Source organism: Rhynchophorus ferrugineus, unplaced genomic scaffold (assembly GCF_030347505.1).
Source record: "Rhynchophorus ferrugineus isolate W39M unplaced genomic scaffold, kcgeb_rfMv2 rfM7, whole genome shotgun sequence".
Classification (NCBI taxonomy): Eukaryota; Metazoa; Arthropoda; class Insecta; order Coleoptera; family Curculionidae; genus Rhynchophorus; species Rhynchophorus ferrugineus.
The window spans coordinates 6,331,110-6,345,977 of NW_027472586.1; the positions used below are offsets into that span (position 1 = coordinate 6,331,110).

The 14,868-nt window shown below is 32.5% G+C and overlaps 1 protein-coding gene across 15 annotated transcripts in view; it reads left to right on the top strand.

The window, feature by feature from the left end:
- Window positions 1-14,868, top strand: part of rut (adenylate cyclase rutabaga) — a 218,580-nt gene that overhangs the window by 117,077 nt on the left and 86,635 nt on the right. For all 15 annotated transcript variants that reach the window (XM_076409069.1, XM_076409070.1, XM_076409058.1 and 12 more), the window contains 2 exons: window positions 4,739-5,010; window positions 11,118-11,339. In XM_076409069.1, coding sequence (XP_076265184.1) covers window positions 4,822-5,010; window positions 11,118-11,339 — 411 coding nt within the window. In that variant the 5' untranslated portion in view covers window positions 4,739-4,821. The remainder of the gene's footprint in view (window positions 1-4,738; window positions 5,011-11,117; window positions 11,340-14,868) is intronic.

Sequence of the window (14,868 nt, forward strand, 5' to 3'; positions counted from 1 at the left end):
CATGTCTAGGTCTATTGCAGAATAAGTTAAATAACATATTTTTAGGAAAGAAACCGATCGACTTCAAAAAATAAATAAAGAACGCACTAAAAAGTAAAAAATAATCAAATTTAAATTTTTAACACAACAAAGAAAAACGTTTTAAAATAAAATATGTACATAATAATAATTTTAATAACTAAATAAAAATAAACAAACCTTATTTTATCTGTCTACTACACGTATTTTATCCACTACTATATACACACAATCTAGCTTAATATGTACCTAAACCTATTCATCTGTTTACAATATTATTTTAACTATGTATATGTCAAAAAATTATATTATTATTTTTATATTGTGTTGTCCCCGTCGGTAATCTAACCCGTGTACTCTGCGTGAACGCACTATTATACCATAGAAGCAGTTGCCTGCGATATTTCTGCGAGGTATTATATGCTATAGTTACTGCTTAAAAGACAAACTGAATGGCTTTGGCATTGAACGTTTTTCCGCCACATCAGCTCAGCAACAGCATTATACACAAATATCTGATTATTTTAAATACAAAAATATGTGAAAACTTTGTACATTTTTCTTTATAACATCTTTATTAGATACGCTTAGTACAATCTTAATTTACAATTAATTTATTACTACTTTTCCTGTGTACTTGAATTAATTAACAAGCAAGACGAGTGCGAGAAATTACATCAGTTACATTCCTCAATTATAAAATTATAATTATTTATTAATTATTAACTTATAGCTATAGTTTACACTAATAACACACACTAAATGTTCACACAAGTTCATATGGTTTTGCTCGTTTCAATCTCCTGACATCCTGCGCGCTGTCCAGCAGTTGTATTGCTTCCACGTTAGTATGATTTAGTAATCTTCTTTCGTGTTTCAAGGCGAAATCCTGCACAACTTCGCAAATCCATTTGATTTCCAGGTCATCGTGCAGTTCTTCATTGGTTACATAGCGATAGGCATTGGTAATCAATCGAAGAATCTTGTTTTGACAGCGCTGTATGACTAACTGATTTGCATTTTTAGTGCAACCCCATATTTGCACCCCATAGGTCCGAATTGGCTTTATAATTGTATTATAGATCAACCTCTTTGATTTTAGATCAAGTTGAGAGTATCTTCCGACTAACCAGTATAGTTGTTTTATTTTGGTTCTAATATGTTTTGCTTTTTGTCTAACGTGACGCTTCCAATTTAATCTACCGTCAAGATGGAGTCCAAGGTATTTTGCTGATTCTGCTTGAGGAATCGGGCAACCATTGAGTGATATAATTAAGTTTTTATAATTTCGCCTTAATGCAAAATTAACGTGGACAGATTTGGAGCTATTAAGTTGAATTTTCCAAGGTTTTGTCCATTTGTAGATTTTGTTGACTGCCACTTGCACTTTTTCTATTGTCCTAGGCAGAAAGACTTTGTACAATCCTTTAAAATTTGAGGATTTCCTTCGATTCCTCCGGATTCCGCCGTCAGGTCCTGATTTGGTTCCAATAGGATCACCTCGGAAGTGCAACTCGTTCGAATAAAAAAAGAAAGTCCGTTAAAAACAGAATCTACCACGTTTGTATTTAACGAATGTGAAAAAATGTTTATTGCTACACTAACATGACTTATAGTCCATTTTATTCTCCATGTCTAGATCCATTGCAAAATGTATTAAAAACAAAATCTACTCTTTATTTTTATACTACAGTGTTTATATTAACCTAATGTGAACTATTGAATTATAATTTTATGAAAATAAATTAAAAAATTAAATTGAACTGAACAATATATATTATATTTTGATATATTTATTTATAAAGCATTTTAGTATTTAGATAATTGAAAATTATCCACATTATATTCGGAGTGTAAAATTGTTCATTTTTACTATTTGAAATTTTGTTGACTTTTTATCCACTCCAATAAATGCACTTTGTTATTATTTTTAGTAATAATTTAATACAATATCCTGTTGAGGATGTTTCACACAATATATTATATTAAGGAGTATCCCCATTTGCTGTTAGAAAATATCATTTGATAATTTTAATTAAATTAGGTTTTAAATCAACTTACTGTTTCGAATGTTATGTTTTTACTTATTTGCTGGCGTCTTTCATGTTGTTTTACTTGGTCCCTATCTGATGCTGAAGGCACAGATTCGATTGCTTTCAAAGAAAATCTGTGGAGAAATACCTGTTATTATTTTAGGACCAAAAGGTAGAAGAACTCAATCACAACAGTGTCCGTTTAAGTTCGCCTCTTGTATTTTCTATATTTTGTAGATATATATCTATCATATTTTAGATATAAAGATTTGATGGCACAGGTAAATCAGAACGGCAGGCGACTGTTATTATTAACTGGTATGTTAGCAGTTGTTTGTCTAGTGTTTTCAGTACAGTATCAAGAATATTAACGAAATTACGTCATAATAATGCTCTTATAGCTACAGTAATTCTTCGGTATTGAATGAAAATAAAGTCACCGAAAACCCGCCTTACTCAGCAAATTCGGTAACATGTGAGTTATATCTATTTTCCGGGTTTAAAAGCAATTTACAATGAAATATATTCAGATCAGAAGAACAGAATGGAGTTATATTGCTTCAAATAATTATATTAGTAACAATTATCAATATTTCTGTTCATAATAATTGTATTGAAACCTAAAATCCAGTCTAAAATGTTAATAAATAACTGTTTTTTGTTTACGTATCCTGATGCTGGTATAGCGCGGTTTGTTATCCGAGTTCTATCCGGTAAATAATCCTGAACGAGCTAAATTCATTAGGTAATTGCTTTTTGCCATTAACAGATGTCGAGCTCTCACTTTTAATTCTGATTGTGGCTGAAACTCGGGAGGATTTCGATCGGGACTACTCCCGCAAAAACTTTATACGGCCGGCAAGTAATTTCCTGACGGGGAATGTTGACTCCTAATGCAGAGGTGTGTATGTATGTGAGGAAAATCGATATTGTTCAGATGTCTGCAAACATTCTGGTTACTGAACTATGCGATATAAAGTTTGGAACAATGTGTTTATTCATGTTTCGATAAAAGATATGTATTTAGTTATTTATTATTTATTCACAGTTATAACTTATAAAAATAGTTTTGCATTTATTATGATATTCACATTTTCAGTTACTAAAATCTTATCTCACTCATATATAACAGGTCAATTGAAAAGTCTCCGGACTACCATAATAGATCACATTTTTTGGCAAAATTAGTTTTTTTTTATTCAACATAATTCCCTTCAAGGGTGATACAATGATTATAGCGACCCTCCAACTCAGTTTCGACAATCAACAATACCATTTTTGTAGTACGACTTGTCCTTTGCTTGAAAATGGGCCTGAGTTTCGGCGATCACCTCCTCATTCGACGAAAATTTCTTCCCAGCGAGCATTCTTTTGAGATCTGAGGACAGGAAATAGTCGCTGGGGGCCAGATCTGACGAATACGGTGGATGGGGCAGCAATTTAAAGCCTAATTCATGGATTTTTACCGTCGTTTTCACTGATTTGTGACACGGTGTATTGTTTTGGTGAAGCAGCACATCCTTTTTCTTCAAATGCGGCCGTTTTTCGGCGATTCCGTCCATCAAACGGTCCAATAACACTATGTAATAGTCGCTGTGGATGGTCCTTCCTTTTTCAAGGTACTCAATGAAAATTATTCCATGTGCATCCCAAGATACAGACGCCATAACCTTGCCAGCAAACTGTTGCGTTTTCCCACGTTTTGGAGCGGGTTCATCGTGTACAGTCCACTCGGATGACTGTCGATTGGACTTTGGAGTGAAACGATGGAGCCATGTTTCATCCATTGTCACATATCGATGCAAAGTTTCGGGTTTATTATGCTTAATCCTCTTCAAACACTACTCTGAATCATCAACTCGTCGTTGATTTTGGTCAAAAGTGAGCTCGCACGGCTCCCACTTTGCATAATGTTTCCTCATACTCACATATTCGTGAATGATATGATATACACGTTCAGTTGATATCTTTAGAGTGTCTGCTATTTCATTCAATTTCAATTTACGGGCATTCAAAATCATTTTGTGGATTTTTTAAATTTTTCTTCGGTAACAACCACTTTTGAACGTTCACTGCATTCACTGTCCTCGGTCACCGTATTCTCCAGATCTGCCCCCAGTGTTTATATCATGTTCTCAGATCTCAAAAGAATGCTCGCTGGGAAGAAATTTTCGTCGAATGAAGAGGTGAACGCCGAAAGTGAGGTCTATTTTGAAGCAAAGGACAAATCGTACTACAAAAATGGTATCAAAAGTTGGAGCATCGTTATAATCAGTGTATCACCCTTGAAGAGAATTATGTTGAATAAAAAACTAATTTTGCCAAAAAATGTGTTTTACTATGGTAGTTTGTTTGTCCGAAAGTCCTTTGAGAATTTGTGATAGGTTTTCGTTCAATAAGTCGTACAATCTTCGAAGTGTTTTGGTCCTCCAGACCGTTCTTTATCATTACCACTCACGTAACCTAATAAACTTCATTCCCACTCTATTATAATATAAAAACAAGCACATAATGTGAATTTATCGATGCCATTTGAATGAGGAATCTCGCCATGTAGATTTGAGAGTAAACAATGAATAGATCGAGTGACTTCATCTTCAAAATATTTTATTGCTAATTATCCCCAGTTGTGGTTATTGAGTAGCCCTCGTAGTTTCGTTTTCCAATATATTTTTTCTCTGTTTCAGTAATGGCAACTCATCGACCAACTAGTTCATCCAGCACCATCCAGTCCAAAGTGTCCTGAGAGCCGCAACCACCACTCCTAACTATGGATCACAGCGTGAAGGCGATGACGTCGCCTCGTGTCCTGGCCCGCGCCATCAATCCCCATCGTTTCGAGAACGACGAACTGGAACAGCTCTACCAGCGTTACATCTGCAAGTTACAACACTCTAGCGTGGCGGCTGTGGTGGCCCTTTTCGTGCTTCTGACGTTCCTGCTAGCTAACTTAGGACTGGTACGTAGTTACATTTGGTTTTACAAATTTAACTCGAATTAAAGTTAACGAACGGGATTTCGGTGATATAAATAATAAACGTTTTATTACACAAAGAAAGATTAATACACACTGGTGATGGCCCAGTGGCGGAAATTCGACCATAATTTTTTAATATAATCATTTCTCTCTTATAACACAGTATCATAAATACCTGTATCATAAAGTCCTTTGAATGGCTGTATTGATTCCGATCGTTCCATACCTTGTTTTAAATCTTTATAGCCAATCGTCACTAGCTACGATGTTTTCCGGGTCTGTTAGTTTTTCACGTAACAGTTTAACCCTTTCTTTATTATACTATATTGTTTTATTCTACTGAGAAATCTCAGTAGTAGTCGAAAGAACGAACAAACAGAAGGAATTAGGTCGGGATTATATGACGGATGCACCAAACCAAACCGTTCGAAACCTTTCAACTACCTAGCGTAATCTTCATAGTTGATAGTTAAGAATAAATGAAAAATCCTTCATTGTATCTGAGTCCAACCATCTTCATCTTAAATCACTTTCGTAATATTTTCTATAACAATTTGATTGATATACTAAAGCTAAATAAATATTCGGATCTCATTCTGTTATAATACTTCATAATCCTCGCTGTCCAATTATTCAAAATTATACATATTTATCACGGTGCTATAGGAGACATCACAATATCATCCCCTACCCTTCTCGTCCACGTTAATTAATAGGGCTTTTTTTAGAAACAGTCTTCGGACTCGCTTTTTGTTCCATTTTGAGTCGCTCTGTTTTATTAATCGACTTCAAGGAAAAGGAGGAGGTTATATATATATATATATATATATATATATATATATATATATATATATATATATATATATATAATATATATTCCGTGTCTTTTAGTTTTTCATGTAACATTTTAACCCTTTCTTTATTATACTGTATTGTTTTATTGTACTGAGAAATCTCTGTAGTAGTCGAAAGAACGAACAAACAGAAGGAATTAGGTCGGGATTATATGACGGATGCACCAAATCAAACCATTCGAAACCTTTCAACTACCTAGCGTAATCTTCATAGTTGATAGTTAAGAATAAATGAAAAATCCTTCATTGTACCTGAGTCCACTGTCACCATCTTCATCCTAAATCACTTCTGTAATATTTTCTATAACATTCTGAACTCATTCTGTTATAATACTTCATAATCCTCGCTGTCCAATTATTCAAAATTATACATATTTATCACGGTGCTATAGGAGACATCACAATATCATCCCCTACCCTTCTCGTCCACGTTAATTAATAGGGCTTTTTTTAGAAACAGTCTTCGGACTCGCTTTTTGTTCCATTTTGAGTCGCTCTGTTTTATTAATCGACTTCAAGGAAAAGGAGGAGGTTATATATATATATATATATATATATATATATATATATATATATATATATATATATATATATATATATAATATATATTCCGTGTCTTTTAGTTTTTCATGTAACAGTTTAACCCTTTCTTTATTATACTGTATTGTTTTATTGTACTGAGAAATCTCAGTAGTAGTCGAAAGAACGAACAAACAGAAGGAATTAGGTCGGGATTATATGACGGATGCACCAAACCAAACCATTCGAAACCTTTCAACTACCTAGCGTAATCTTCATAGTTGATAGTTAAGAATAAATGAAAAATCCTTCATTGTACCTGAGTCCAATGTTACCATCTTCATCCTAAATCACTTTTGTAATATTTTCTATAACAATTTGATTGATATACTAAAGCTAAATAAATATTATTCGGAACTCATTCTGTTATAGTACTTCATAATCCTCGCTGTCCAATTATTCAAAATTATAAATATTTATCACGGAGACATCACAATATCATCCCCTACCCTTCTCGTCCACGTTAATTAATAGGGCTTTTTTTAGAAACAGTCTTCGGACTCGCTTTTTGTTCCATTTTGAGTCGCTCTATTTTATTAATCGACTTCAAGGAAAAGCAGGAGGTTTTATGTTCAGCTGTATATATATATATATATATATATATATATATATATTTAATGTATATTCGCCGATTTCTCCGTCAATTGTGGGCCGAGGTGGTGCCATTGGCCAAATCAGGATCAGGCTGGGGGAAGGGGAGAAATTTTTTATTTAAAATAATCAGATATTTGTGTATAATGTTATTGCTGAACTGATGTGACAGATAGTCGGATGTCGTTCAATGCAAAAACCATTCAGTTTGCTTTTGAAGCACTAACTATAGCATATAAGAGCTCGTAGAAATATTGTGAACACCTAGGCTAGGTAGCGGACCCCGTTGTTTTAATTATTGTTTCTTTATTCCTATTTTTCGTCATACGGGCTGCATCTTTATTTGGCTTACTCATTGTAATATTAAATAAAAAAACGAAATTTTAAATAAAAAAATAATAAGATGATTTTGTGACATATACAAAACATTCAATTTTAGATGGAATAAAGAGACACTTTTTATCATAAATATAACCTCTTCATCTCTCTCATCTTCGTGCAACTGTTATTCTGGGCTATACTAATCTATTTGTACCTTCTTAGTTCTCGTAAATTTTATCATTTTTCTTTCTTAATAGGTTCTTGTAACCGTTCTTGTTCTTGTAGATCTTTTTGTTTGCTTCACAGCCTTTCTGCCTTGCCAATAATTATATTCGAAACTAATTTTCTTTGGTGAATCACCACTTTGGTGATTCTCTTTGTTACATTTGCTTCAAACTCGTTTTTCAGAACTTTTTTCAACTCTTGTAATAATTTAAACCACAAAATGGCTATGTGGCAAAAATTATCAGTACTACTGTTGTATGTAATATAATATTGGTCCATGCTAGTTTGAGATTTTTTTACAAACGTTTTTTTTTTTCGAAAAGCTAAAGCTATGTATTATTCCAACTTATCCCGGTTAAAACTCGTTCTATTATGGAAATTTATGAATATTTATAGCGGGAATTATAGGGAATCCCACAATACGACCCCCCATCCTCCACTTCTTTGTTAATTAATGCTTTTTATCTGAAAATTCGCTTCGAACCAGATATCTCGCTTTTTGCTCCACCTTTGTCCGTACGTTCTCTGTTGTTTGTTCCAGTTTTGCTGCTGGTTTCGTCATAATGGCGCGCATTCCAAAACGTCCGAAATTTAATTAGGAAAATGTATTGTAATGGGAATATGTAAAATGCGATTCAGCGTTCGCAGAATTGCCAACCCCGCGATAAGAGGAAAAATAAAAGAGTTAAATAATAGACGTAGACCAAAGTGGCACGAAAAGGGAAATACACAACATCAACTAACGTGGGAGATAAGGAAATTATTGAATTTAAGTAGGAATCTTTTACATATTAGGACTGTGAATTAATTTTAAAGGATATTTGTGCATGACCTAGACAAGGACGTCAAGATATATATAATGGTACAACGACTAGCAATTCCTGCTTCTTGTACTTGAAAATAAGAATTAGGAAATGTTCTTTCTAAATGGCTAGTTTTAACCTCCTAATAGTTGCTCTAATGAAGATTACAACTTTATAATCGGTATAAGTTCGAAGCTTCATCTCATAGTACTTCTTTCATCTTCTTTTCATAGTACAGGGAATTTTCGTGATCAAATTCCACTTCGTGATCATTTCGCCAATTCTTCGAGCTATATCTCCGAAAATGATAGGAATTTTCGAAAAATTCTTTTAAGCGCGTTTAATAAGCATAACATTGAGGTCTTGTTATGATATTATTCAGCTTTTTATAGAATTAGAACAAACAGGGGAAAGAAGAGACGTTAAATTATTACCTTAACGTGTTATATGTACAAAAAACGATAATGTTGGAGTATATTTACAACTTCGCATAAATAAAATCATCAATCTTTTATTATTTTCAATGCCTCATCTGTCATCAACGCCGTAAATAGAATATTATTCGATTCAGCCATACAAACGACAACGCAAGAAGTGTCAATTAGCTTTTAATGGAACTGAAATGATGCGTAGTGATGTATATTCTTAATTATATGATTACACGAGCGCACACATACCGAAATTAATGTGCATACGTTTTTGCGAACCTACAATTTTAGCTTTCTGACGTGAAATCGTGTTGATTCTAGTCCAATTAGTCGCTATAAATAATCAGCCTTCACCTCTAGCTAGTTCGGCATTTCATTGAGTGAATCGCTGCAAGTTGGCGAAGGTTTCTTTTTCTAATATTATCCCCTTCGATACGGGGGCGGTTTCAAAAGTAATGGAAATCTGTGTTAGAAAAAAAAAATTAAATTTGATGACACTATATTACTAAACGTTAAAAATGTTTTCACGACATCTTCGTTGAAACGACAACAAAATAATATATATCCATATTAAAATCATTTAGTATTTACATTTTTTGACATATGTGTCATAAACAGAAATCCACTAGCTTTTAGTAAATATATTTTTCATTATGTAACTTAAAAACTAAAGCTGATATACTAATTATTATACTACCATTCGATTCAGCGTAAAATTTTTCATAATGCCTATAATTTTCATTAGCTTGTAGTTAATTGAACGGAAATGGTAGTGAGTGTATTGAAAATGACAAAAAATCGCAAATTTTCACGACTATAATATGGAAAATATGCCAAAACATTTCACCTCTCAGATAAAGATAAAAATCTCAAAATACATGTATTTTGGGGTGAAATAAACGAAAATCCATATTAAAATGATGTAGTATTTATATTTTTTGAGATATGTGACATAAACAGAAATCCACTAACTTTTCGTAAATATATTTTTCATTATCTAACTTAAAAACTAAAGCTGATATACTAATTATTATACTACCATTCGATTCAGCGTAAAATTCTTCATAGTGCCTGTAATTTTCATTAGCTTGTAGTTAATTGAACGGAAATGGTAGTGAAAGTATTGAAAATGACAAAAAATCGCAAATTTTCACGACTATATATATGGAAAATATGCCAAAACATTTCACCTCTCGGATAAAGATAAAAATCTCAAAATACATGTATTTTGGGGTGAAATAAACGAAAATCCTTATTAAAATGATGTAGTATTTATATTTTTTGAGATATGTAACATAAACAGAAATCCACTAAATTTTCGTAAATATATTTTTCATTATCTAACTTAAAAACTAAAGCTGATATACTAATTATTATACTACCATTCGATTTAGCGTAAAATTCTTCATAATGCCTGTAATTTTCATTAGCTTGTAGTTAATTGAACGGAAATGGTAATGAAAGTATTGAAAATGATAAAAAATCGCAAATTTTCACGACTATATATATGGAAAATATGCCAAAATATTTCACCTCTCGGATAAAGATAAAAATCTCAAAATACATGTATTTTGAGGTGAAATAGACGAAAATCCATATTAAAATGATGTAGTGTTTATATTTTTTGAGATTTGTGACATTAACAAAAATTCACAAACTTTTCGAAAATAAGCGTAAAATTTTTTATTATTCATAAAATTTTGATTAGCTTTTGATTATATAAAGGCGGATAACAGCGGAAAATTTGATAAAATGATGCGATTAGGTCAAGATCAGTTCTTAGATTACCTTAAAGTACTTCTAGGAAAAGTCTAAGTTAACAATGGACGAAACTTTAAATAAAATTTATCAAAAAATAATTATAAAGTTACAAAAGGAGCACTCAAAACTTAGACACACCCTCCACATAGAACCAAATACTAAAGCGTGATTATTTAAGTTAATGCTTAACTTCTGTGGTAATAAAATGGTATTATAAAACTGTTAAAATAGGTTTTGAGTCATACCGATTTAAGCTCAGAGGAAGATAATTGATTTTATTGGTGAAGATTTTAAAGCTCAATAGAGATAAATAACTCATATCCATAAATTTTTACGGATGTATGAATGGTAATATTCGCTGCAAGATTACACGGTAAAGAACGAAAGTGAGACTTCAGCAACTTGATAGTAAATATCTACGGTTGATGATACTTTTGCTTGTGTAATGTTGTTGTTATATTTACCGTGAAGTTTAAATAATATTATGCCGAGACTTCTTATATTTTCAATGTTATTTTGTTTTTTAGGTTTACTCTCAGACTGCCACTATTCAAAATGTCTACCATGCAGCCCACTGCATATTGTTCGCGCTGTTGCTGGGTTTCCTGCACACTCGCTTTATGCAGGACGCTTACCTTTTGTGGGTCTGCTACGTTGTGCTGTTCTTCTTGGCCACCTTCTGTGCTCTGGCCTTACCATTATATCCCAGCAGCACGGTCACTAAAGTTGCAGCGGAGGGCACTTGGCAAGTAAGTAAATTTATTCATTTATTTGTTTTAATTTGTCTGTCAAAAAACTACCAATGTAGTGAAGTTTAAGCCCTATTTAATAAATATCAAGTGGCGACAATAGGACTACTTATAGGTTATAAAAATGTGAACAAAAATTTGATTACGAATTTGGAAAAACCATGAACTTGTTCGTTGTTATATATAGTAAATTCATTAATAAAATGGAAATATCAAAGTAAAGTAAAATGTATGTATACAATGCAATTTACAAACCAACTATAACTTTCGGTTGCGAGACATGGGTGTTGTCAAAGAGAGATAAAGGTAACAAAGATAGACAGGGTGAGAGGTATAGAAATAAGAAAAAAACTCATTGTTGTATCAGTGAAAGAACACATACAAAGGAGACAACTCAATTGGTGTGGACAGTACATGGAGGAAGCAAGTCCAACAAAAGTTGGAAGGATACATGAGAAAGAGAGAATAAACAATAAACATAACACACTAAGTGGTATAAAGGATGTTCTTTATAGTTGTTTTTATATAATGTTCTGATTGTTTCTCTCTGAACATTGTACATGTGTAAAACACATTTTTTTGGAAAACTTAGTTTTTTTTATTCTTCCAGTGAGCATTCTTTTGAGATCTGAAAACAGAAAATGGTCGCTGGGGCCAGAACTCGAGAACACTGTGGATGAGGAAGCAATTCGAAGCCCAATTCATGGATTTTTGCCATCATTTTCACTGACTTGTGACACGGTGCATTCTCTTGGTGAAGCAGCACATTCTTTTCCTTCAAAAGCGGCTGTTTTTCGGCGATTTCGTCCTTCAAACGGTCCAATAACGCTATGTAACAGTCGCTGTTGATGGTCTTTTCTTTTTCAAGGTAGTCAATGAAAATTGTTCCATGCGCATCCCAAAATACAGACACCATAACCTCGCCAGCCGACAGTTGCATTTTCCCACGCTTTGGAGCGGGTTTATCGTATGCAGTAGGTGACTGTCGATTGGACTTCGGAGTGAAATGATTGAGCCATGTTTCATCCATTGTCACATATTGACGCAAAACCTCGGGTTTATTACGCTTGGTCATCTTCAAACACTGCTCCCAATCATCAACTCGTCGTTGTTTTTGGTCAAAAGTCAGCTCGCGCGGCAGCCACTTTACACAGAGCTTTCTCATACCCACATATTCATGAACGATATGATATACACGTTCAGTTGATATCTTTAGAGTGTCTGCTATTTCATTCAATTTCAATTTACGGTCATTCAAAATCATTTTGTGGATTTTTTAAATGTTTTCGTCGGTAGTAACCTCTTTTGGGTGTCCACTGCTTTCACCGTCTTCGGTGCTCATTTCAGCGCGTCTAAATTTAGCATACCATTCCCTGATGGTTGATTTTCCTAGGGCAGTCTCCGAAAACTCGACGTCAAGCCAAGTTTTTGCTTCAACTGTATTTTTTCCCTTCAAAAAACAATATTTTGTCAACACGCGAAATTCCTTTTTATCATTTTTTTCACAATAACAAAAGTTGCTTCACTCAAAATGCTATAATTCACAAACTAATGATCCGACAGTTGTCAAATTTATACACGCATCTTTTGAGAGTTAGGGCTAATTAATAAACATAAGGATTTAATTCTAGTAGCGCCATGTAGGTATCAGGCCGGGGACTTTTTAATTGAATTGTTACTAAAATGAGTTTTGTTGAGAAATTTACTATATAAGTATTTGGCCATGGTCTGATTGTCAAAAACATCATTTTGGAATAACGAAAAATACAATTAGAAACAATAACAACATATCAGATGCTTTTAAATCGATTTTACTTCCTGAAGCTATAATTTGTCGGAGATCTTGGCCAAAGGCCAAGAGGTTACAACATTTAGATAACATTAATTTATTTAAATACAACTAAAAATTAGGTTCATTGCTCACAAATATTAGTTGTACGAGAGATTGTTATTTATATTTCTGGGTTAATAACGAGTAAACAAATATTTATGATCAAAATTGAATTAGTTGTTGTTCAAAGTACACTTTTCCTTGCGTTGGTGCCAAATTTTAGTAAATGTAAGCTAATTATGGCTACATTTGATGATGTAACTATGATACTTACCAGTGGAGACAATATCGGAGAATAAGAACCAACGAGAATAAATCAGTGCATACTGAATTCATCTACAACAAAACTGTTCATGTACCTATAAATATGATTATTTCTATTTTCTCTTATAGTAATAATACAGTGCCTTGGGATGAGTCTTGATGCAGAACTTTCTTGGAAATAGCGTATCAGAAAGAAAGAGAAGAACTACACTTAAAATACAAGAAATGTATTGGTTATTTGGAAAAGAATCTAAAATATCCCTACAAAAAAGTTGTTGCTGCACGAAATACTTTAACCTCAGTAATGGGGATGTTTTGCGAGAAGTAATGTGAACATAATACAATAATAATTTCAAAACAAGTCCTGATAGGTATTGCGGATGCACCCAGATACCATAGGAACACCTTTTTACATCCAGCCCTTCAGATTCAAACTGTCTTAAAGGAAGTTAAAAGATTCTCTACAAGACATGAGGAAACACTCCATTTCTATGTAAACATTGAAGTGTTTAATAATTTTCATTGGCTTGTGGTTATTTGAATGGAAATGGCAATGAAAATATTGAAAATGACAAAAAAATTTCACGAGATATATATGGAAAATATGCTAAAATATTTCATCTCTCGGATGAAGATAATAATCTCAAAATATATGTATTTTGGAATGAAATAAATGAAAATCCATATTAAAATGATGTAGTATTTATATTTTTTGAGATATGTGACATAAACAGAAATCCACTAACTTTTCAAAAATATATTTTTCATGGTGTAACTTAAAATCTAAATGTGATATACTAATTATTATACTACCATTCGATTCAGCGTAAAATTCTTCATAATGCCTGTAATTTTCATTAGCTTCTAGTTAATTGAACGGAAATGGCAATGAAAATATTGAAAATGACAAAAAATCGCAAATTTTCACGACTATATATATGGAAAATATGCCAAAATATTTCATCTCTCGGATGAAGATAATAATCTCAAAGTATATGTATTTTGGAATGAAATAAATGAAAATCCATATTAAAATGATGTAGTATTTATATTTTTTGAGATATGTGACATAAACAGAAATCCACTAACTTTTCAAAAATATATTTTTCATGGTGTAACTTAAAATCTAAAGGTGATATACTAATTATTATACTACCATTCGATTCAGCGTAAAATTCTTCATAATGCCTGTAATTTTCATTAGCTTCTAGTTAATTGAACGGAAATGGCAATGAAAATATTGAAAATGACAAAAAATCGCAAATTTTCACGACTATATATATGGAAAATATGTCAAAATATTTCACCTCTCGGATAAAGATAAAAATCTCAAAATATATGTATTTTGGTGTGAAATAAACGAAAATCCATATTAAAATGATGTAGTATTTATATTTTTTGAGATATGTGACATAAACAGAAATCCACTAACTT